Below are 20,856 nucleotides of genomic sequence, written 5' to 3'. Positions count from 1 at the left end.
AAGTGGAGGCTGCTCGTTGTCCTGTGGGGACAGAAAGTCCAGGCTCGGCAAGTGGGACGCCGTCTCTGCGCAGCCTGAGGGCGCCCACTTCAGGCCTGGGACCAAGAACCAGACACAGAGGACGGGAGGCCCTGCTGCTGCGTGGTGAGGGAGGCTTCCAGGGATGGTGGCAGACAGACAGGACGGCACTAGCTGAGTAAAACGATAGTAAGCTGGCTGCTGAGTGTCGTCCCTGTAGGTAAGGGGTCGGGGGAGATGCCCCATGACCCAGAGGTGGGGAGAGAACGCGCCCAGGCTACAGCCTTGCTCGCCAAACCTCCGCACAGGGAAACTGAAGCCTAAGGAGGCTTCTCTCCCGAGAATATGGCAACATCAAAAGTGAAAGGGGGCCATGCCCCGCTTCCCTCAGGGTCCCCCAGGTGTGGAGGAGTGGATGGGCCCCGAGCCTGCAGACAGGTTCACTGCCCCAGCCCATGGCGTGTTCTCTGTTCTGGACAGATCTGGAAGACCGAGGAGCTGAAGATGTCTGTTCCCGAGCAGGCAGCGCCAGAGGGGCCCTGGGCTCCACCTCCAAGCCCCAGAGGTAACTGCTGTGCTAGTGATGCCTGTGGGGCGCCCTTGGCTTGCTCAGCCCTCCCTCCCCTCTCCTCTCCTTGGCCCAAGGGCTGCAGCTCCATCCAGGCCTGCAGAGCCCAGGGAAGCCATCGAGTCTCTTGGGATGTTGCCAAGCTTGCAGGTGAGGAGCACGTTTCCTGAGAGCTGCTGGTGGAGTGTGAAGCGGTGTTTCAAAGCCTCCCTGAGTACCAGACTCACGCTGCAGGGATCAGCGAGCTCTGGGATGCTTCTCGGGCGTGTGAACACTGGTGACGGTGGTTGTGGGGCTCCGGAGCCCCAGGAGGGGGACACACCCAGCAGGGCTTGGTTTGATGCTCTCCGTCTTCCTGGGTGACTCTTAAATGCCAAACTCCCCAGCCCAGGACTTGGATCCAGCTGGCTGTTGGCCTGGACTGCCAGGCTGCAGACAGGAGCAGGGACGGCTTGGCTGTGTCCCGGGGAGAGGAAGTGGTTCCATAGGCCCCGGTCTGCCCTGCTGATCCTGACTCAGCCCCGCTACTCTCCATGGCAAGTTCCTCAAAGTGGGTCTGAGGGTCATCTGCGTCAGCATCGCCCAGGAGGCTCATGGAACATTGAGATCCGGGACCTGTTCTCAACCCAACCTCAGGGAAAAGGTTGGAGGTGGTTAGAGTTCCCATGTCTAACAAGTCCCCAGGTGAGTGGTGGTGTCGCCGAAGTAAGAGAACCACCGTCCTGCAGCAGAGCCCTCTTTGGTTGTGGCAGCTGGGCCTGAAACAAGAAAATCCGTCCTGCCTTCTGCCATCATGGCCTCTGGCACCAGCGCCACCATGGCCACCATCGCAGAGCTGTGAGGGAGAGAGGTGACCGTGAGCAGTGTCCACTGTGCACGCTTCCCGTGCATTCTCTTATTTCTCACGGCAACCCCACGAGGAAGATACTACGATGACACCTGTGTGAGAAATAAGGAGACTGAGGCAAGGAGCAGTCCAGCAACTTGCCCAAAGTGACCCAGAAGCACATTACTACTATCGTTCTCATTTCTGCCGCCAGTGTAGACACGCCCACTGCCAGAACGAGCTCAGCCGCCGGCACCAGCCCGTTCCCTCCAGGATGAGCGCAGGCACAAACCTCACCACCAAGGCCGTCACCTCCTCTTCTCACCTCCCTGGGGCCCCGCCATCACCTCCTCCAGTGCAGCCAAGCTTTCTCAGTTCTATCTTCGTCAAAGGTTCTGGCCCAGAACTGAGACATCCTTCTTCGTGCCCACGATTCAAGAAAGCACGTTACCATGATGTGAGAACTCTCCTGTCATCATGAGTCCTTCTGGTTTGCTCTGCATTTCAGGACCCACATCCACTAGAGAGAATTTTCCAGGTTGTGGAGGGTTGCCTTCTAAAGGGAGTAGCCATTTTTAGTTAGTTCATTTCTGAAATGTGCTCCACACGTCCTTGATTCATTTAGTCACTGATTCATGGATTGTTTATTCACATAGTAGGGGCATTTGCTCAGCCCCTACTAGGTCCTAAGATCTACATGGGAATCCCTTTCTTCAAGATAACACCATCTGGAAGCCCTTGTCCACAACCTGGGCCAACCAGAGTGGTGACCCTACAAGAGTCTACAACCACTGTGGATTCAGTTCACTGGTCCTAAGACCTCTAGGGTCCTTTGGGACCACAAGGAATCAGCCCATCTTAGTGTAAAAAGAGACGCATGAGGATTGCGCACTCTAGGGAACTCACAGCACCTCTTTGGAGAACAGGGAGCAAACTCTCTCCCCTGCCTCCACCCACTCAGCAAGTACGAGGTTCTTATCCTCTGCCTGTTCCTGAAGAGATTCTGTGGCACACCTGCTTGAGAGCACACCACTTCAGTCTTGGGCTCAGCTACCCACTTCTGAAGCTTCCAAGCTCCCATAAGCTAAAGGTATTAGCTCAGCCCCTGGTTGATAAGTGGATGTCTGAGCAGGAATGCTGGTTGCGTGGGTGGGTGGATGAATGGTGGGACAGACAGACAAAGGGCACCTCAGAGCCATTCCGTTGGTTCTGGAAGTGCCAATGGATTCACGGGTTTCTACTCAGGATGGACAAGGTTGTGCTCATTGGGAATGGGGTCTCGTGAAATGAGAAGATGAAAATCAGGAAACAAGGCTCTAGACCCAGCTGCGTCTCCAGCAACCTCTTAGGCCCTCAGTTTCATCAATAGAGGTACTTCCTGTACATCCTAACTCGTAGGAAGCAGATGACAGAAAGATAATAGACGTAGTCCAAGATCTACTCAACAAAATGTAGTTCATCATTATCATTTTCTTGGACTACTAAGAGACTTCTCCCCTAACACACCAGCTGATGACATTAGGGGACTTACAAGATGGTGTCAGGTGGACAGGAGCCCCAGGCCCACATCCTTCCCATGCTGTTTGTCCTGACCTGCCTGAGGTCACAGCTGTCAAGTAGAATTAACTGCCAGGGTTGCAGTTACAGTTCAAGGGAGGATTTGGATGAAATGACACAAGGGCACAGACATATTCATAAAACTCAGGCTGGGCCACCGCGTAGAGTTAGCAAATCCATGTGCAGATATACAGGCCTCAGCCACCGGAGGGCTTGTTGTTCTCATAATATTGCTTATAACTGTTTTGTTGGAAGGGGACCAGTACTGGGCCTGACACACAGATGTTTGCACGTCTCTTGGTGTGTCTATTACTGCATTCCTCAAATACCTTAAGGGGCAAGAAAGGAGTTCTTTGAGGGTATTGAGGATATTAAGGTTACTGCATTTGTGTGCAGATGTAATCTGATTTCTGCCTGGAATTCATTTATTTGTCATTTGCAGCAAGGACCAACCCAGTTGAGTCCAATTTATTTTGGGAATCGCTCCATAGATTTGGGCTCAATCTGGTACATAAAAAAATGCTTGGGAAAAGCTTGGTTTTTGGATTTTTGCACAAACACAAACTGCACAGAGCTGCCTGCCACCCTGGGACAGCTGGGACAGCTGCACCACTCCTGCCCTGACTCCGACCAAGTGACTTTGCAGAGACAGACCCAGCTGACGTCTCTCCACCTCACCCTCCAAGAAGCAATTACTGTCTGTCCCCAAATGCAGTCATTAAAATGACTGAAGTAACAATCATTGAGTTATATTTTTTGAAAAAACGTTCTCTGCATTTAATTATTGGTTGTGGCGTGAGAGGATTTAGATAAGTTGATAATGCCGACTTTATGTAATTTATTTTTACTAAGCAATTATGGGCTGCATTACATTCCTGGCAGCAAGGTATTGTGGGGCATCTTATTAAGCATAAAGCCAGTAAACACTGATGAACAATTTTGCTGAACTAGGCATGCAATTTAGAAAGCAATAATACACAAATCCAATTTGGTACACAATGGATACCGCAGCACGTCAGCACATGTAACTATCACAGCCTGCAAATTAAATTGGGACGGCCCTTTTTGCAACAGCACAGACCAAGATTAAATATATTTTCCCCCTCAATTTAACAAGTTGCTGACCACAAATATAAATATATGTGTATGTGTTTGTGGCCCTGCGTGTAGACGTACACATGCACGTGTGTGAAAACGCTTGGGTTTTCTAACTCCCCTCGCACACTCCTCACAGGTCACAGGTGGGAGAAGAATCTTGTCCTCTGCAGAGAGCTGGATGTCAGCGTTGCCTTGACAGGGAAGCCCAGCAAGGCCAGCTCTGCGGTGACAGCTCTGGCTGTGTCCAGGTAACGACGGGTTGGCTGCTCCCGGCCTCCAGCAGAGGGCGCTGTGCCACCCCTAGGAAAGCCCTGGCTGTTCTGCTCAGGCCTCCCCGGCCCTGGGAGGTGGCCTTGCTACAGGGACCCAGGGACCCAGAGGGGCCCAGCATATACAGCATACAGGCGAGGCGGCCGTGTAGGGCCCTGGGAAATGGTTTTTGACACACACATTCTTGCTCTTCCTCTCTCTCACTCTCTTGAATATCTGTGAATTCATAAAGAAATCCAGGAGGTAAAAGTATATTGTTTTGTGATTTTATCCTAAAGAGGGACTTTTTTCCTGAGGTCCACTGCCAATGGTTAACATTTGGTATAATGATTATCCTACGTTACAGAAATTGCCTTTCAAGGGCTCTAAGCCAATGTGGAATAGACAAGTGTCAGATACGACGTTTGGCTACATTGTTTTATTTTTCACAATTACCCGGTGGCGCTGCTTACTGTCATTAGCCAGTTCTACTCACTAAGAGTGTGGTCTCGGGGGGCCAGACCTTCAGGGGCCACTGTCCTTCCCTCCCTGCCCTGGAGGGGGCCATTTGGGGTCCGTGGTGGTGGGAATGCCGGGCTGAGGCGGGGTGGCTCAGGCTGGAGTCTGTGGGTAGGGACAGAAGGCCCTGGGCCCTAATTCTTTGCTGGAGAACTTGTCCTTCCTTCTGCCCACCAGCCTGACCGCGTATCCGCTCGAGGGAGAAGTTCAGGGCCTCGCCCTCCTCCCTGCTGCTCTCCGGGAGCGGCCCCTCAGTGCTTTGGGAGCCACAAGCCTCCTAGTTCAAAGTTGTCCCCGGTTCAAAAGACTCTGCGGTGGGTCAGCTCCCCCCGCTTCGGGTGGAGGCCAGGTACAGGCTCCTGGGGTCCTGGACTGAAGCCCCACGTTGTGATGCCACGCGCGCAGGCTGCACAGGCTTGCTCTAACATGCTTGTCTGTTCTTTCTCTTCCCAAGAAACCAGACCAAACTCCTGGTCGGCGATGAGAGGGGGAGAATATTCTGCTGGTCCGCGGAGGGTTAGGAGGCGAGAGCTGGTGGAGGCGCTGGCATGGCAGCCGTGTGCCCTGAGGGACAGCAACACCAAGCAGAAGGCGCAGACTCAGTGCCAGGGGTGCCAAGGAAACCCCCAGCCTCCCTTCCGAAAGGTCCCCAAGGATGTGGCCGCTGGCCGCTAGAGCTACACACCCTGAACTTTGGCCTTGGATTGCACAGGGATGCACTTCTACAAAGCAGATACACGCGCCCATCAGGGCCCGTGAGCAGAGCACTGGAAAGCGTGGCGCGAGGGTGCTAACCGGCACACGAAATCACACGTGACTCCCTTTTCATAGGGCTTGCTGCACTGGAAAAACACTGGGCCGCTTACTGGAAATTAATGGGAAAGACTGTATTGTTGTTATTTTACTAAAACAACTATTTTCCAACACAAGAGGGCTCTTGAGTTTAAAATTTCCACCCTTTCCCACTGAGGTATTTGTAGCTCCGCACTTAGAAAGGCCTCAGGGACGCACAGCCCCCTTTCAGAGTGTCTCTCCGCCCCTCCAGCTCCCCCGGTGGAATCTGGCTCCTCCCGTGGTCTTGCTGTGCGGGGGGACCTTAGCGTCGGGAGCAGGGGCCCACACTCGAGGCCCAGCGGCCATGGCTGGGCTCAGGCCACGGACGCAATGGCTGCCCACCGCAGGCGTAGGCCAGTCAGCTGGGAGGACACACCCTGCCTGGGGTGCCTGCTCCCACTCTGCACCCCACAAGCAGGTGGTGGGTCCCAGCTGGGCTCGGTCTTGGCAGGTTTTTCCAGGGACCTGTCCGTACAAGGTCAAGGGCCCCAGTCCACGTGCTGGTTTTGAGTTGCAGCTCATCTTGCGAGAATCTGGACTGCCATGGGACTTTGGTTCTCCATCTGAAAGTACATGGCAGCGGCTAGTTAGCCCCTCTGAGGAATTCCAGTACCTTATGGTTCAGGCATTGGATACTGAAGGCATCACCCTCATTCTCACGTCTTCTCCTCACCCCCAGCCTTCTGGAAGCCTTGAAAGGAAATTCACCTGCCTCTTCAATGAAATCCAGCTAAGGTGGGCGTACAGAGATTTGGGGTGGCAACACTCCTTAGCTTTAACTCCCTTCCTGAGACTTTCCTTCTAGAGAATATCAATCTTTCCCATATTTCTCCAAGCCCTGCAGAGGCCCTGTTGGGTGGCCCATCCCAATTTCGCTCAGGCCTGGGGATGGCAAATAAATGGACTCAGTGTCTTGTGGCCCAGGTCCTCTGGTCTCCAGGGGGGTAGTGAGTCAATGTAAAGATACATATTAAGAAAGTAGAGACGGGGGCTTCCATGGTGGCGCAGTGGTTGAGAATCTGCCTGCTGGTGCAGGGGACACGGGTTTGAGCCCTGGTCTGGGAGGATCCCACGTGCCGCAGAGCAACTGGGCCCATGAGCCACAACTACTGAGCCTGCGCGTCTGGAGCCTGTGCTCTGCAACAAGAGAGGCCGCGATAGTGAGAGGCCCACGCACCGCAATGAAGAGTGGACCCCGTTTGCCACAACTAGAGAAAGCCCTGGCACAGAAACGAAGACCCAACACAGCAAAAATAAAATAAAAATTAATAAACTCCTACCCCCAACATCTTCTTAAAAAAAAAAAAAAGTAGAGGTGGTATGAACTATGTCAAAAATCGTGAGTGAGTGAGAGATAGTTAGGAGATAGTAATCTATCTGTCAACTTTGAGGTCTTTGCAAAGGGAAAGGAGGAGGAGGAGACTTGTCTCAAGTCCTGAGCACTCCTCCCTGGGTGAGAAGGGCAGGTGTCTGACCCTGGGGCCAAGGGTCATGTCACCTCCTGCATTGTCTGCATGTGCTGTTAGCAGACAGCCCATTTGCAATCCCCTAGTCAGTCTGGGGCTGCAGCAGAGGACCATAAATTGAAGAGCAGAGTGCAGCCCTCCCCGGGAAGGCCAACAAGCCGGGTCATAAATATCAGGAGCCTGCTGTCATGTTTCAGGACGCAGCTCACGGCGTTCGCCCAGAGCGGAAAGGCCTGCTGGCCCAAAGGCTCTCTTGGGCTCATTCGTTCAACATTTCCTGAGCACCGCCTTTTGGTTCCCCAAATCACGGGAAAAATGGGGGTGGGGGATGGAGATCTTGCTGGGGTCTTGGAGCTAAGATGTTTGTGCAAACAAATGTGACCTGAAGTGGAAGGGAGACCTCACGTGCCCTAGGGAACGTCATTCTGGCTGTAGTCATTAGCTAGGGCGGCTGTAACAAAGTACCACAGGCCGGGGCGGGGGGGGTGGGGGGGTGGGGGGGTGGGGAGCAGTTTACACAACAGAAGTTTTCTCACAGTTCCGGAGGCCAGAAGTCTGAGAGGAACGTGTCTGCAGAGTTGGTTTATTCTGAGTCCTCCCTCGGCTCACAGATGGTTGCCTTCTCCCTGTGTCTTCGCGTGGTTTTCCCTTTGTACCTGTTTATGTCCAAATTTCCTCTTCTTCAAAGAACATAAGTCATATTGGATTACGGCTTATCTCTATGGCCTCATTTTACCTTGATTACCACTTTAAAGATGTTATCTCCACATATGGCTAATTCTGAGGGCCTGGGGATGAGGACTTGAATTTGGGGGAAGACGTAGTTCAGCCCATGACACTGGCTGGAGGAAGTGACCCTGGAGCAAGACTTGGAAGGGCAGGTGGGTCTTGGCCTTGTGGAGGTGGACAGCAGCGTTTTATAGGACAGCGTGGGCGAAGGGACAGGGTGCGTCGGGCTGGTGGCAGAAAGAACGAGCAGGTGAAGATAGAAGGCAAGGTGGAGGCTGGAGGGAGGGGCGGCCGCCGCTCCGGGGCTGTGAGGCTGCAGGCAGGGGCTGGGGCAGGGCGAGCAGGAGTGAGGAGGCAGAGATGGACCCCCCACCCCCACCCCCACCCCAAGAGCTGCATCCCAGTGCCCAGCTCACGGGGGTGCTCCGCAAGCGCTGCTTCCGTCCGCGCATGTGTAGATGAGTGACTGAGCCGTGGTGGCGGGCGTTTTAGAGTTGGTGGTTCTGGGAGTGAGAAAAACAGCTCTGAGTGACGGCAGGTCCAGGCAGTGGCCCCTTCACGGGTGGGGTGAAGCAACAGGGAGCGAGGATCCGGGATGTGGCTGGGGAGGATGCCAGCATCCTGGGGTGAAAAGGTCGATGCTCTCCACAGAGCTGGCAGCCGTGGAGCGTCCATGGGAGCAGGAGAGGCTGCAGGCAGAATGAACCCCGAGGAGGTGGCAGAGAAGGAGCCGGGGAGGCAGGGTCACCGTCGGTGCTGTGTCAGGGAAGGTTCGGGGGACTACCTGGTGGCAGCTCCTTCCTAGTGGCACTGAACTGAGAGCCTATGTTCCACCAAGACCAGCTCCCTGTTACCTAGAGGAGGGAAGCTGGGCGTGCAGATCCAGAGGGAAGCAGGGACACCCCGACCCTCGCTGCAGACCTGGCGCCCCGTGGGCTCCAGCGGGGTCAGAAGCAGAGTCTGCTGGGGTAACAAACAGAGTGGGCCTGGGATGGGGGGCAGGGAGAGAAGCCCCAGGCACAGCGGGAGTCCAGGGTGCGAAGGTCCTCGGCAACCTGGGTGATAGGAGACTCCTGCTGGCCTCAGTATTCCAGAAGTCAGCCAGCCTGGGGTCCCTGACGGTTGTCAGTGATGGAGGGAAGTTCCAGGACAGAGGCCCGAGGAGTGGGGAGGGAGAGCGGGCTGGGCACCAGGGCCCCCAACAGAGGGGCAGGCAGGGCAGAGGCCAGGCACACCGGCCAACTGGGCTGAAGTGCGAGGGCCCCGCAGATGCAGGCCTGCCAGCACCCCAAATCCAGCAGGGACAAGGGGCCCCCAGAGCAGGAGCTGTGCCAAGCTGTGCAGCGACCGCTCCGTATCTGGAGACCAGAATCTGAGGATGGGCACGCACAGTGAAGGTCACAGATGAGAGCTGCGCCCGGGCGCCAGGCAGCCTGAGCCCCGTTCCCAATGTCCCCACTTCCTGCCAACTTCAGCCTCAGTTTCTGTATCTGGAAAATCAGGTTCCAGTGTCTATACAATGGCTTGTCGTGAGAGTGAAATCCTACCTGTTTATTTGATGGAGGGATGAAGCAAACGACAGGCCGCCAGTCCCCGACATGATGTAATCTTTCAACACATCACTTGTTCATTCACTTACCAGTATCTTTTCTTGCTGAGCCAGGCCTTGTGCCAGGGCCCTGGGAACAGAGAGCCATTCTGCCCTTCCCCGGGGAGTCCCCTGCCCAGGCTGGGCAGAGGACAGAGAAAACATGACAGGAAGCACGTTTGCTCTCACTCCCAGAGGTTTATCAGGCTGAAGCCAGGTGCTCACACAGGAATGGCATTTCTTCGGGAACATCCTGGGAGGCAAGTCCGACTCTCAGGCTCTGGGGCTCAGTTAGAGCAGAAGCCACAGTCTTCGTGTTAAAAAAATAGTCGCTTGGGTGACGCTGATGTGGGCTGCAGAGTCCCCACTTGGAGGAGACATTCTGGAGTAGACAGAGACAGGACAGGCTGAGGATGGAGGTGTCTGCCCTCTGCTACCCACCCACCAAGAACAGGTGGCTTGGGAGTGGCCTCTGGGGTCAGGGACTCCCGTATTCTACTCACATTCACCAGCTCAGCCTGAGACAGCAGCCGTGCCCAGCTCTCACCCAGCTGAGCCTTCTTAATAACTTCTTAGTAACTGTGACAACTTCCTAATAACTCCCGTGACAACTTCTTAATAACTGTGAGACCAGCCCCCAGCCCACCTCCACAAGCAATGCTGTAGCCACTGCTCCCGCCCTGGGAAAGTCTCAACTCTGTCACCGTCCCCAATAAAAGCTGCTCTCCGAGCCGTTCATCATGGCAACACTCCACATCCTCTGAGAGGCAGGGAAGAGGACCCCGTGCAACCGACATCCCTCTAATTGCAGAGGAGAAAGCAGGGCTTCCCAGTGGGGCTGTGAAAGCACCAGATCAGGATGTGCACCCGAGTCCACCCTCAAGGACATGGTTCTACCTACTGTGGCCCCTGGGAAGGCTTAGGACGTGCCCACCTCACCACCTCGACAGGCCTGGGCTCACCTGGACATACTTGCAAGAAAAAAGTATTCGTTGTTTATTGGAAGTTCACATGTAACTGGGAGTCTTGTATTTGTATTTGTTAAGTCTGGTCACCCTGCTCCCTGGACCCCTTAGAGGCCGGGAAGGATGGTGCCCTGCCCAAGGGCCCAACACAACCTGCTGGTACTCGGTGTGTGATGGGTGAATCCCTTCTCCTGAGCAGACTGAAATTCAACAGTGGAAGCAGGTGGAGGGCTCACGTGCGGCTCGTTCTTCGTGCCACCAACCAAGTTTCCAGGGCCTCTGGGTCCCTCTGGCCCTCCCTTCTGGGGGATAGAGCCTCCTGCCCCATGCTGGCCCTCTGCTCTCATTCTTTTGTGCCCTGGCCTCCAAGGACAGCAGCCCAGGGCTCTGGAAGCCACTTGTGACAGGAACTGCCTCCCCCAAGCCCAGCCAGCAGCCAGAAGCCAAGTCATGAGAACCCGGTCCTGGGACCTACAGAGGACCTGGAGATTGGATTTGAGCACGTTAACATGCAGCCAAGGAGGGCACATTTGGGCAGGAAAAGACTCTTCATATGAAAATCCTGATGAAATTTGTTCAGCATAAAATCGAATCTCTCAAACCAAAATCAGTTTTGCTTCAGTAAGTTCTTGGGTACACATCACATGCCCCGACTGGACGGTGTGTGTGTGTGTGTGTGTGTGTGTGTGTGTGTGTGTGTGTGTGTGTGTGTGTGTGTGTGTGTGTGTGTGTGTGTGTGTGTGTGTTGCTTCCATTGCCCTCTTGCGGGCTGCTGCCTACAGCACCTTCATAGTTTCTTAGGAAGTAGAAGGATTCTCCCAATTGTCTCCTTCCTCCAAATCTCTGAAAGCTCAGGGAATACTGTGTTGCCCTGGCTGAGATCTCTGCCCCTAAACTGGTTAATACAGACACAGCCCTTGAGCAAGACCCTTTACCGCCATTTGCCAGGAGTGCATCATTAGAGAAACACCCCTGGGCAATGACTTGGAAGTGGTCCCTGCCCCCAGTGTCACTGGTGCTCAGCGAGGCTGAGAGGCACAAGTATGGGGTGCAAGCAGCAGGGCCAGTGGTGGGGGCCTCACGGGGCTGGAAGCGACCCTCACAGAGAAGCTGCAGCGGCGGAGTCCATGGGGATCAGACCTTGAGGGCACGAGACGCTCCCCGAGCAACTTCTTAAAATAACTGAGGGGTCCCATGTGGATGACCTGCCACTGTGCAATGGGGAGCACAGCCCATGAAAGTGGGGCATTCCCACTCCTCTTGAACAACAGGCTGAAGAAGCCTGGGGATCTTGGGGTCCCAGGGTACAAGCGTGAGCATCGCCCTCACCCGTGTGAGGGGCCTTGGTTCTTCAGGAGTCTGCAATGACTGGGGGATTGGCCAGCTGTGCATCTGGCCCCTTTAGTCCTCAGGGCAGCCAATAGTGATACCCCCAGCAGCCTAGGGAAGAGGGCACCCAGACTCCCAGTCTCTATACTGGTGACCTCTGAAGTTTTGAGACCATAGCAAGGTTACAAACTGTTGGTTTGGGGGACCAGGTAGAGTCTGTAGGTGCCTTCAGTTTGAGCCATGCACAAATACTAGTCATGTAAGAAAAATACCAGTTAAATAAGGTACCTCTCTAAGGAGAAAAAAAAAAAAAACAACAGCCACCACCGAGTGAGGAAGGGGCCAGGGAGCATGGGAAGAGAAATATGAACCAGGGTGACCAAGACAGCCTCCCCAATAAGATGACACCTGAGAGCTGCAGCAGCAGGGGAGTGAGCACTGGGTGTCGGTGGGAGACGGTGGGGGGAGGATATTCCAGCACACGGATGAGCACGGGCGCATCCCTGAAGAAGCAGCGTGCTGCTCTGAGAAACAGCAGGGAGGTGACTGTGATTTGGGGCACAGTGATGGAGAGTGTCAGGGACAGGGTCAGAGTGGAGATGAAGGGACGGTCATAGGAGCCTGTCACCCTGGGGCCAGGGGCTTTCAGGCTGCCTCTGCTCTGGAGAGTGGAGGGAAGCCTCTAAAAAAATGGCCACAGAAGGTACCAGTCTGGCCAGGTGTGGCCAGGTGATGCTGGCCTCACACCACCCACATCCTGGGAAGGTACCTCCTGCCTTTGACCTACGAGGCAGAGTGCCCGCCCCCCGCTCTCAGTGGCCCCGGCATCTCACATTCCTGGCAACTGTGCCTTGGAGTCTAGGCACAGGGCTGTGCCCATTAACCAACTGGGAGGCCCACGTCAAGCCTCCTCCCCGCACGTGGCTGAGGCCTGGCCCCCGGCAGGGACCAGTCCTGTCTGCTCCAGAACACGCATCCTCGGCCGGGGAGAAATTCCAGCTGCCAGACTCCAGGCCGAGCCCAGGGCCCTGCACGGGGATCGCTGTGAAAAATAACAGAGATGGTGAGCTTGGCCATTTCCTGTACAACACATAATTAGGTTAGATAAGAAACTAGCTGTGTCTAAGTGCTATAAATGTCTATATTAAGCTATTTTGAAAGTGCTGAGCACTTTGACATTTGAGAGTTCAGAGTAATTGAGGTATTGAAATAAAATTGCTTCTGTTATTTAAAAGGTCATTATCGTCTGCAGCTAGATATATGAGGACTATTTTCCACTCTAGTGAGCCGTTCTCCCTGGCACAATTAGTATCGCTTGAGCAGAGGCCGCTGGGGGACTCCCATCCGCAGCCCCCGCCAGAGGCCCAAGGTAGCTGTTAAGACACACGGAGCACGAGGAAAGCAGAGGAAAGCCTCCGTCACCCAGAATCACCACCGGCCCAGGGAGCGCCGTCACCGTCGACTCAGCACCTACTGTGTACTGGTCTCTGCATGGACGCTTTCTGTGCAATTTTGTCTCATCCTCACAAAAGGGCCTCAAGGACGCCCTTAGTGTCAGAACATTGCAGGCGAAGACTCGAGGCCGTCTGAAGGGAAGGGACAGAATGGTGGGCCGGGCAGGAGGCTAGCACTGTCCCCCATTCACTGAGCACTTAGCATGCTCTGGGAGGCTGCTAGCCCTTTCCTGTCCTGGCTTCTTTAAGCCTCGTAACCATCTCAGGATGAACCATCTCCATTTCACAGATGAGAAAACTGAGACTTGGAGAGGTTAAGAAACGAAACAGCAAGAAAGTGGCTGGAAAATGCTTCAAGTCTCAAGAATTTTAAGAATGTTGGACTTCCCTGGTGGTCCAGTGGTTAGGACTCCACGCTTCCACTGCAGGGGACACAGGTTTGATCCCCGGTCGGGGAAGCTCTGCATGCTGTGTGGTGCGGCCAGAAAATAAAAAAAAAAAAGTCACCCAGTGCCTAACCCTTCTACACTCCAGCCCCCCACGGCTCAGACGTGTCCTGACCCTCCTTCTGTCATGTCCTGCCCCTCCCCCAGCCTGTTGGACCGCATGCCTTTAAGGTTCCTCTCAAAGAACAGAAATAAGAGTGGCCCCAGCTGAACTAGTTACATGGATGGATTCAGACCAACAGTTCCTGGGATGGAAACTCTGCTGAATGAGGGTGCTGGCCTATGGGGAGCATGCCACAGGCCCGAGACCTTGAGTCTGTCCGTCCTCATGAGTCACATGGTGTTCCTGAGAGGATCCAAATTAGGAACAGACATCAAACTGTGCTCAGCAAACATGACTGTTAGAAGGTTCCACCATAAAAAACGAAGATGGGAGCTTTCCTCCAATTCTCACTCAAGACACTTCCCCCTGCTCCCCCAACTGTTAAGGTAAATAAACAGAACGTTCTTAACTACAAATTAGATACCTAAGTTAGTACTCAATTATATCCTTGGTGATCGTTGATTGAACATATCACAATTTCTACATGTCTCTCAAAGAGATCCTTGACTTCCAAAGGCATCTTCGTCTCAATAGCAGGGGACTCACTGCTCTAGGGAATGGATAAACGGCAATAAGTCAGCACTTACAGGGCACTCCGTCTGTGTGAAGCCCTGTCCTGAGCAGTGGCGATCAGCCTCTTAAAAAAACGCATCCTTTGAAAGCATGGTCTCAAACAGATACCTGTACACTCAAATTCGTAGCAGCATCATTCACAGTAGCCCAAAGGTGGAGATAACCCAAATGTCCATCGATGGACGAATGGATAAACAACTGATCTGTACATACTACGGACTATTATTCAGCCTTAAAAAGGAAGGAAATTCTGACATATGCCATGATAGGGATGAACCTTGAGGACATGATGATGAGTGAAGTAAGCCAGTCGCAATATCCTGGACTCTCCAAATCGCCAGCATCACTACTCTTGCACTTTGAGGCCGTTATTAAGTACAATAAGGGTTACTTGAACACAAGCACAGCGATACTGACATTGCAACAGTTGATCTGATCACCGAGACGGCTACTAAGTGACTTACAGGCAGGATACTCTGGACAAAAGGATGATTCACATCCTGGGTGGGACAGAGCAGGACAGTGTGATATTTTAACACACTACTCAGAACAGCCTGCAATTTCAAACTTATGAATTGTTTATCTCTGGAATTTTCCATTCGGTATTTCAGGACCGCTGTTGACCACGGGTAACTGAAACTGCAGAAAGTAAAACTGCAGATAAGAGGGGGGATGACTGTAATCCATTTTACGTTTGCCTTACTTGGGTTCATTAGAAGTTCTGTTTTCCTCTGTTGCAAGATTTTTATGAGCTGCGGAGTCCCACTGAATTCCTCAGAGGAAAACTCAGCCGGGCTGGACGTTGCAAGCGGCAGGGCAGGTGGTGACGTGGCGTCACTGGGGTATGAGAGGCAACTTAACAGGGCAAGGAACAGGAGAAGGACGAGTGGGCAGGGGGTACAGGGAAGCAGCAGGAGATAGCCCTTCTTCTGCTAAATAGCAGGGAAGAGCTAGAGTGGCTGGAAATTAGACCAACCCCTGGGCTTTCCTCAGAGAGGGTTCTAAAAAAAAATATGTGTTGAATTTGGGGGAGAAACACAATACACCAGGAACACCCTTTGTAAAAATGTAAGCAACTTAACAAACATAAGCTACTCTCACAACCTTGCTCCAGAGCTGGGATTTCATCTGGGGAAATAAAATATTGCTGAAGCCTCTATGCATTAGCCTGAAACTGTCTCATACGGAGGCCAGGTATCTTCCTAGGAAGTCGAGGACTCTTCCCCCAGGCCCAAGACCTCTGCTGTGGTCTTCTGATGGCGGTAGTTTCAGAGGCTGCTGGAGGGTCCTGAGACTGCCTCCTGGCCCATCCTGGTCCAGCGCTTCTCTGGGAAAATACACCAGCTCCTTGTGGTCCCACAGAAGAGCCACCTCTGCAGGTCCCCGAGGTGGTAGACACCCCAGGATTCCCGTCAAGCGTCCTCCCTCCCCCTGCTGGGCCGGACCACAGCCAGAGGGTGCTGGCAGCCACTGTGGCCTTGTCACCCACCCCCCCAGACAAGTGTGTTATTTCATGCTGTTCTTTGACGGAAATTAGCGGAGGGGGCTGCCAACAGGATAAATATAGCAGTGCCTTTCTGCTGAGCTGTGGAAGCTCTGGATGGTGTGGTCGGAGGCACGGCATCTGGATGCCTTTAGGGAGGAACAAAATTTATAGGAAAAAAAATCCGTTCCACATGGGTTGTTTTTTAGTTTTCAAAGAGCCTCCCCAGTCCTTGGCTGTTGATACCCTTTCTAAGTACTGAGAAGCAGGTGGGTACCAGGCCCTGTGACAGGCTGCAGGGACAGTGTGGTGACAAGGCACACAGGGGCCTGCCCTTAGTGGCATTATTTCATTGCTCTGCTCACCAAGGCACAGCAGTCTGAGGAAGTACAACCGGCAGCCAGAGACCGATCTCAGGGCTCAGGGAAGACGCTGGAGAGCTCTCTCTGCACGAGGCCTGGCATTCACACGGGTCATATAAATACTAGCAGATGTTGTTATCCCCAGCTAAGCTGAGAACAAGCTGATGGGAGAGCCAGCCGGGGGGGCTGGACCCTCCCAGCTCAGCATGAGCACGAACACTCTCAGTCCTCGGCCTGCGGGGTGGCTCTCGCTGGGGGGCAGCCGCCTCTCTGTACCCTCCACATGCCTAGCCCTCCCCTGCTGTCATCCGAGGTGACTGTGAGCCCATCCCTGCCCTCTCTCCCAGAGAACTTATGCCACACGGGAAGATAGCTCTTTAAAGCCTGTTGGCCCGGGCTCTTTTTCACATGAAGACACTGCAGGTCGGAGGGCTCAAATGGCTTCTCAAAGACACACAGCAATTAAAAGGCAGGCCCGGGATTTGGACCAGATCTGCCTCTAAATCCTATACTCACGCTACTGAGTGAGAAAAGCCAGGATTCCAGCAAAAGAAAAAAAACTGTGTGGGAAGAGAAAGAACACCAGACACGGAACTCATCTGGAGACTCTGATCCTGACTCTGGCGCCCAAGTCAGAGAGATGGCTTGGACGTATCTGCTGGGTTCATAGTCTGCTCGTGGTACACGACGCAAAGGATGACTTTACCTGTAAATGGAATGAAGGGGCAGGGAGAGACGAAAACAGGGAGATTATGATAAGAAGCGATAGAGATTTGGGCCAAGGTTGGATGGGGAAGGGCCTGTGTGGGCATGTAGAAGAGAGGCAGAGAAGCTGACAGAGACGGAGAGGGGAGGGGAGGTCCCTGTGAAGAAGGAGAGATGGAGGCCGAAGGTCCTCAAGTTCTCAGCGATGGCCACCAGGTGGCACTGTCCACCCCGAGTAGCCCGGCTACGGTTCAGGGCTGGCCTCAAGAGAGACGGAGGTGGGAGAAGAAGCCTGGGGGCGGCCACGGAAGGGGCAAGGAAACTGCCACCACCACAGCCGCGTCTGTTAACTCAGGAAGTCCCTAACCCGGAATGAATCCCTCACAACATCCCTTCTTGACAGTCATATGCCGTCAACAGTCAAGCTGGCCATAAACAGAAGAGTTTGTAAATCAGCAAAGGTCTCTGTATTCACATAGCCATAAACCATGTGGACAGTTGTTTGCATAAATTCCCGATCTGTCAAAATCAAGAGAACAAATCCGAGACAAAAGTAATCAGGCCACCAAGCCCCCTTCCTCGGGGATGAGAGTGGAGAAGAATTCCTCAATTAGGGACTTGAAGGTGGAGAACTTCTCCCTGCAGAGTATCTTTTTGTTCTCTCTGCCATCCCTTGGGCATCCCAAATGATCCCTTTTATTGTAGCTTTTGCTCACTTCAGAATGGCCTCAGTTCCTCATGATAAAACAAGGTGATCTCAAGTGCTGGTTGTGAGGGAGGGCGTGATGGGGTGGGATGTTCATGATGGTGGTCAGGATGGGACATTGGCTTCTGAGAAGTGAGAAGGATGCTTTGGGGGGACGGCTGGTGGGTAGACATGGAGCTCGGGAGAGGGGTCCAGTTGGAGCCGTGGATGCGGGGTCCTCAGGCTGCAGCTAAAGAGTGGTCAGAGACACAGGTGTGCATGCAAAGAGAGAGGGGGGACGGCATCTTAGAGAAAGCCATCCCTGAAGGGCTGAGTGGAGGAGAGGTGATTACAGGGTGGCCTAGGGGCCGCAACTGGGTAAGTCAGGGAAAGGACGCCTGTGTCAAATGCTAGAACACACGCTCCACAGTAGAGCCCGTGCTCAGCCACGATCCCCGAAGGCCCGGGGCAGAGCTGTGTTCAGGGATGGGGATGAAGGCAGCCAGTGGAGGCTGAGAGGCGAGAGGGGCAGAGGGAGCGTAGACTCTGGGCTATGGAGGGAAAGAGCGGAGGAGACCGCGTGGGAGGTGGGCCACTCAGCCTGAGAAATGTCTCACTCTGGAGACTGAGGGAGCAGCTGAAGGTACAAAACAAGAGCGGGGATACCTAGTGAAGGAGGCCCCTGAAAAGCCAGGAAACGGAATCCAGAAGACGTGGGAGGACGAGGAGGGGAGCGGAGCAAGACATTTTAAACGACTCCAAGTTGGCCACAGGCTGGGCCAGGTGCAGTCATGGTGCCCCCAACTGTGGTTCCCTGAGAACTGGGGACGCGCACGGGCGCTGAGGAAGGATAGGGACGGGGGGGATCCTGAAAGGGGAGGCTGGGCAGCCCTGATCCTTAGCTAGGCCAAAGACCAGCCCTGCAGCAGGCCAGGGTAGAAACAGGTAGGCTTCCTGGAGACAGAGCTTGACGGTGGGCGTGGGGCTTATGGGTGGGCTTCATGTATGTCCCTGGGCCGGAAGTCACTGGCTCTGCCACCAACTAGCAGGTCCTTTTCTGTCTCCTTCGTTTCCCCAGCTGCAAAGGGACCAGCTTCATCATGATGCTCTGGGGGACCTGGCAGTTAGGACCGTGGCAGAGAGTCTCTCAAAGGCCCATCTTTAGTGGCTCGTGGGCCCCTTTAGAAAACTGAAGAGAGCGTCAGACTCTCAGATACGCAGTGCAAACTTCTGCATAAAAATCCCTGGGTGTGGGGCTTCCCTGGTGGCGCAGTGGTTGAGAGTCCGCCTGCCGATGCAGGGGACACAGGTTTGTGCCCCGGCCCGGGAAGATCTCACATGCCGCGGAGCGGCTGGGCCCGTAAGCCATGGCCGCTGAGCCTGCACGTCCGGAGCCTGTGCTCCACAACGGGAGAGGCCACAACAGTGAGAGGCCCGCGTACCGCAAAAAAAAAAAAAAAAAAAAAAAAAAAAAAAAAAAATCCCTGGGTGTTTGTGGATTCCCTAAGATCCACCTGTACACCCAGGAACCTGAGGTTCTAATCATACTCTAGGAAGCAATCACACCCGATGCCCCACCAGCTAGAAACGTGTAATAAAGGGAAACAGAACGCTAGCTCTTTCGGCAGCAGCCACGGGCCGCACACAGACCAGCTCCTAATGAGTCCTCCTGTTTGCTGATGGAGGACACTTGTAATAGAGTTTAATGTGGAAGAACAAGGTGCATTTAACCAAAGCTGTAAACATCTCTAATTCAATTTAAAACTATAGGGTGCAGTACATTAACATTTAACAACCGGACACTCAATCGGCGTGAAGTTGGGTGAGCTGTGTTTATTAGAAAGCAGGCTCCAGGTCGTCTTTTATCAATGACAACAGAAGCAGAAACCCTCCGTGGCAAGCCTCCCACCCCCCCTACGCGTTAATTAAGTCTTCTCCAAGTCTTCCACCCTGTGGAAAGACACCGACTGCTTTGGAAAAAATCCCCTGAGCAGGGCAGACGTGCTCAGCACCAAAGTCTGTTAGGCTTGTGCACTCGGGGAATTGTTGGCCCCAGCAAAACAAATCTTTTTTAAAATGTGAAATGAACAATTAATTCAGAATGAGCAGCGGTTTAACCTCTATTCTACTTGACCGCTGCAGAGTTCACACTGCTGAGCCCCACCTCCTTTCAGAAACTCCCAGACACAGCTTTCTCCGACCATCTCCGACTCCTCTGAGCTTGCTCTGCTCTGATGCCCGTCAGGCTCCTCGCCTGCTCTCCAGACCAGACTTGCGGGCGGGGGAGTACCCACCGCTCAGGCCTGGTACCTTCCCTCCTGGCTGAACTGCCTCTCTCTGGAGGAGTTTGCTCACTGCCAGGGCTTCAGCTGTGACCTATATTCTGAGGACACCCCCATCCCCCCTGGGGTCCAGATCCACATTTCCCAACAGTTTACATCCTTGCTACTCCAAGTGTGCTCTGGGGACCAGAAGCATGGGCATCCCCTGGGAGCTTGTTAGAAACACAGACTCCCAGGGCCCACCCAGACTTCCTGAACCGCGAGCCACAGTTCAACAGAGACCCAGGTGATTCACGCACACGTTAAAGCTTAGGGAGAACTAGTCTATCCTATCCATCTGGACACTTCCCAGAGCCCAAATTCAGCAGGTCCAGGCTGAAGGCAGATCCTTCCTCCAAAACATGAAGTCCTTCTTTGTCTTCCAACCCAGCGAACAGCTTCTATCTGGTGTATGGGGCAGGGGTGGGGTGTGTTATGCTGGGTTGGGGAGAAGGTCAACATTCCCAGCAAGTGGCTACCTCATCTTATAACAGGCTCCCTCCTGCCCAGGGATACTGGAAAGACAGGACGCTCTATGTGGAAGCCAGCCTAAACTTCAGGGCCAGCCAATACAAAAAGGCTCCCTCCAAGGTCCACATGACAGGGCTTGCCCTGTCAGGTCTCTACCCTGTGACCTTCCCCTGTTGCCACCAGCATGGCTCAGAATTGCCAGGGTCCCTACTCCAAAACTGAGAGTCCCTCTCTTAGGAGAGCATCAGGCCTGAACCCTGATGGTTCCTCTCCATGGAGAAGGGCATCTTCGGAGCCCTGTGAGGGCCCCACTGAGTGAGAAACAGAGGGCAGCAGGAGCTCGTGGCTGCCAGTTCAGCTGCTGGATGTGATGGAAGTGGGCTCCTTGGGTGGTAAAATTCTTTGCTTCCTGGGCTGGGAAACAGCTTTGATGCATACTGTATTAGTCAGAATTCTCTCCACTGCAACCTGACTAGCTTGAGCAAAACCAGGATTTAGATAGTAGGA

At 53.8% G+C, this 20,856-nt stretch overlaps 1 protein-coding gene across 1 annotated transcript in view; it reads left to right on the top strand.

Moving 5' to 3' along the window:
- Positions 1-5,961, top strand: part of LOC307175471 (WD repeat- and FYVE domain-containing protein 4-like) — a gene marked incomplete at its 5' end in the record, with an annotated part of 227,684 nt that extends 221,723 nt beyond the window's left edge. Inside the window, 3 exons of the mRNA XM_079900580.1 lie at positions 499-583; positions 4,204-4,315; positions 5,290-5,961. Coding sequence (XP_079756706.1) covers positions 499-583; positions 4,204-4,315; positions 5,290-5,356 — 264 coding nt within the window. The 3' untranslated portion in view covers positions 5,357-5,961. The remainder of the gene's footprint in view (positions 1-498; positions 584-4,203; positions 4,316-5,289) is intronic.
- Between the last annotated feature and the right edge of the window lie 14,895 nt (positions 5,962-20,856).

The sequence above is a fragment of the Stenella coeruleoalba genome (assembly GCF_951394435.1).
Source record: "Stenella coeruleoalba genome assembly, chromosome: 16".
NCBI classification, from domain to species: Eukaryota; Metazoa; Chordata; class Mammalia; order Artiodactyla; family Delphinidae; genus Stenella; species Stenella coeruleoalba.
The sequence above is the reverse complement of the archived record's forward strand: the minus strand, read 5'-3'. Positions and strand labels throughout refer to the sequence as shown.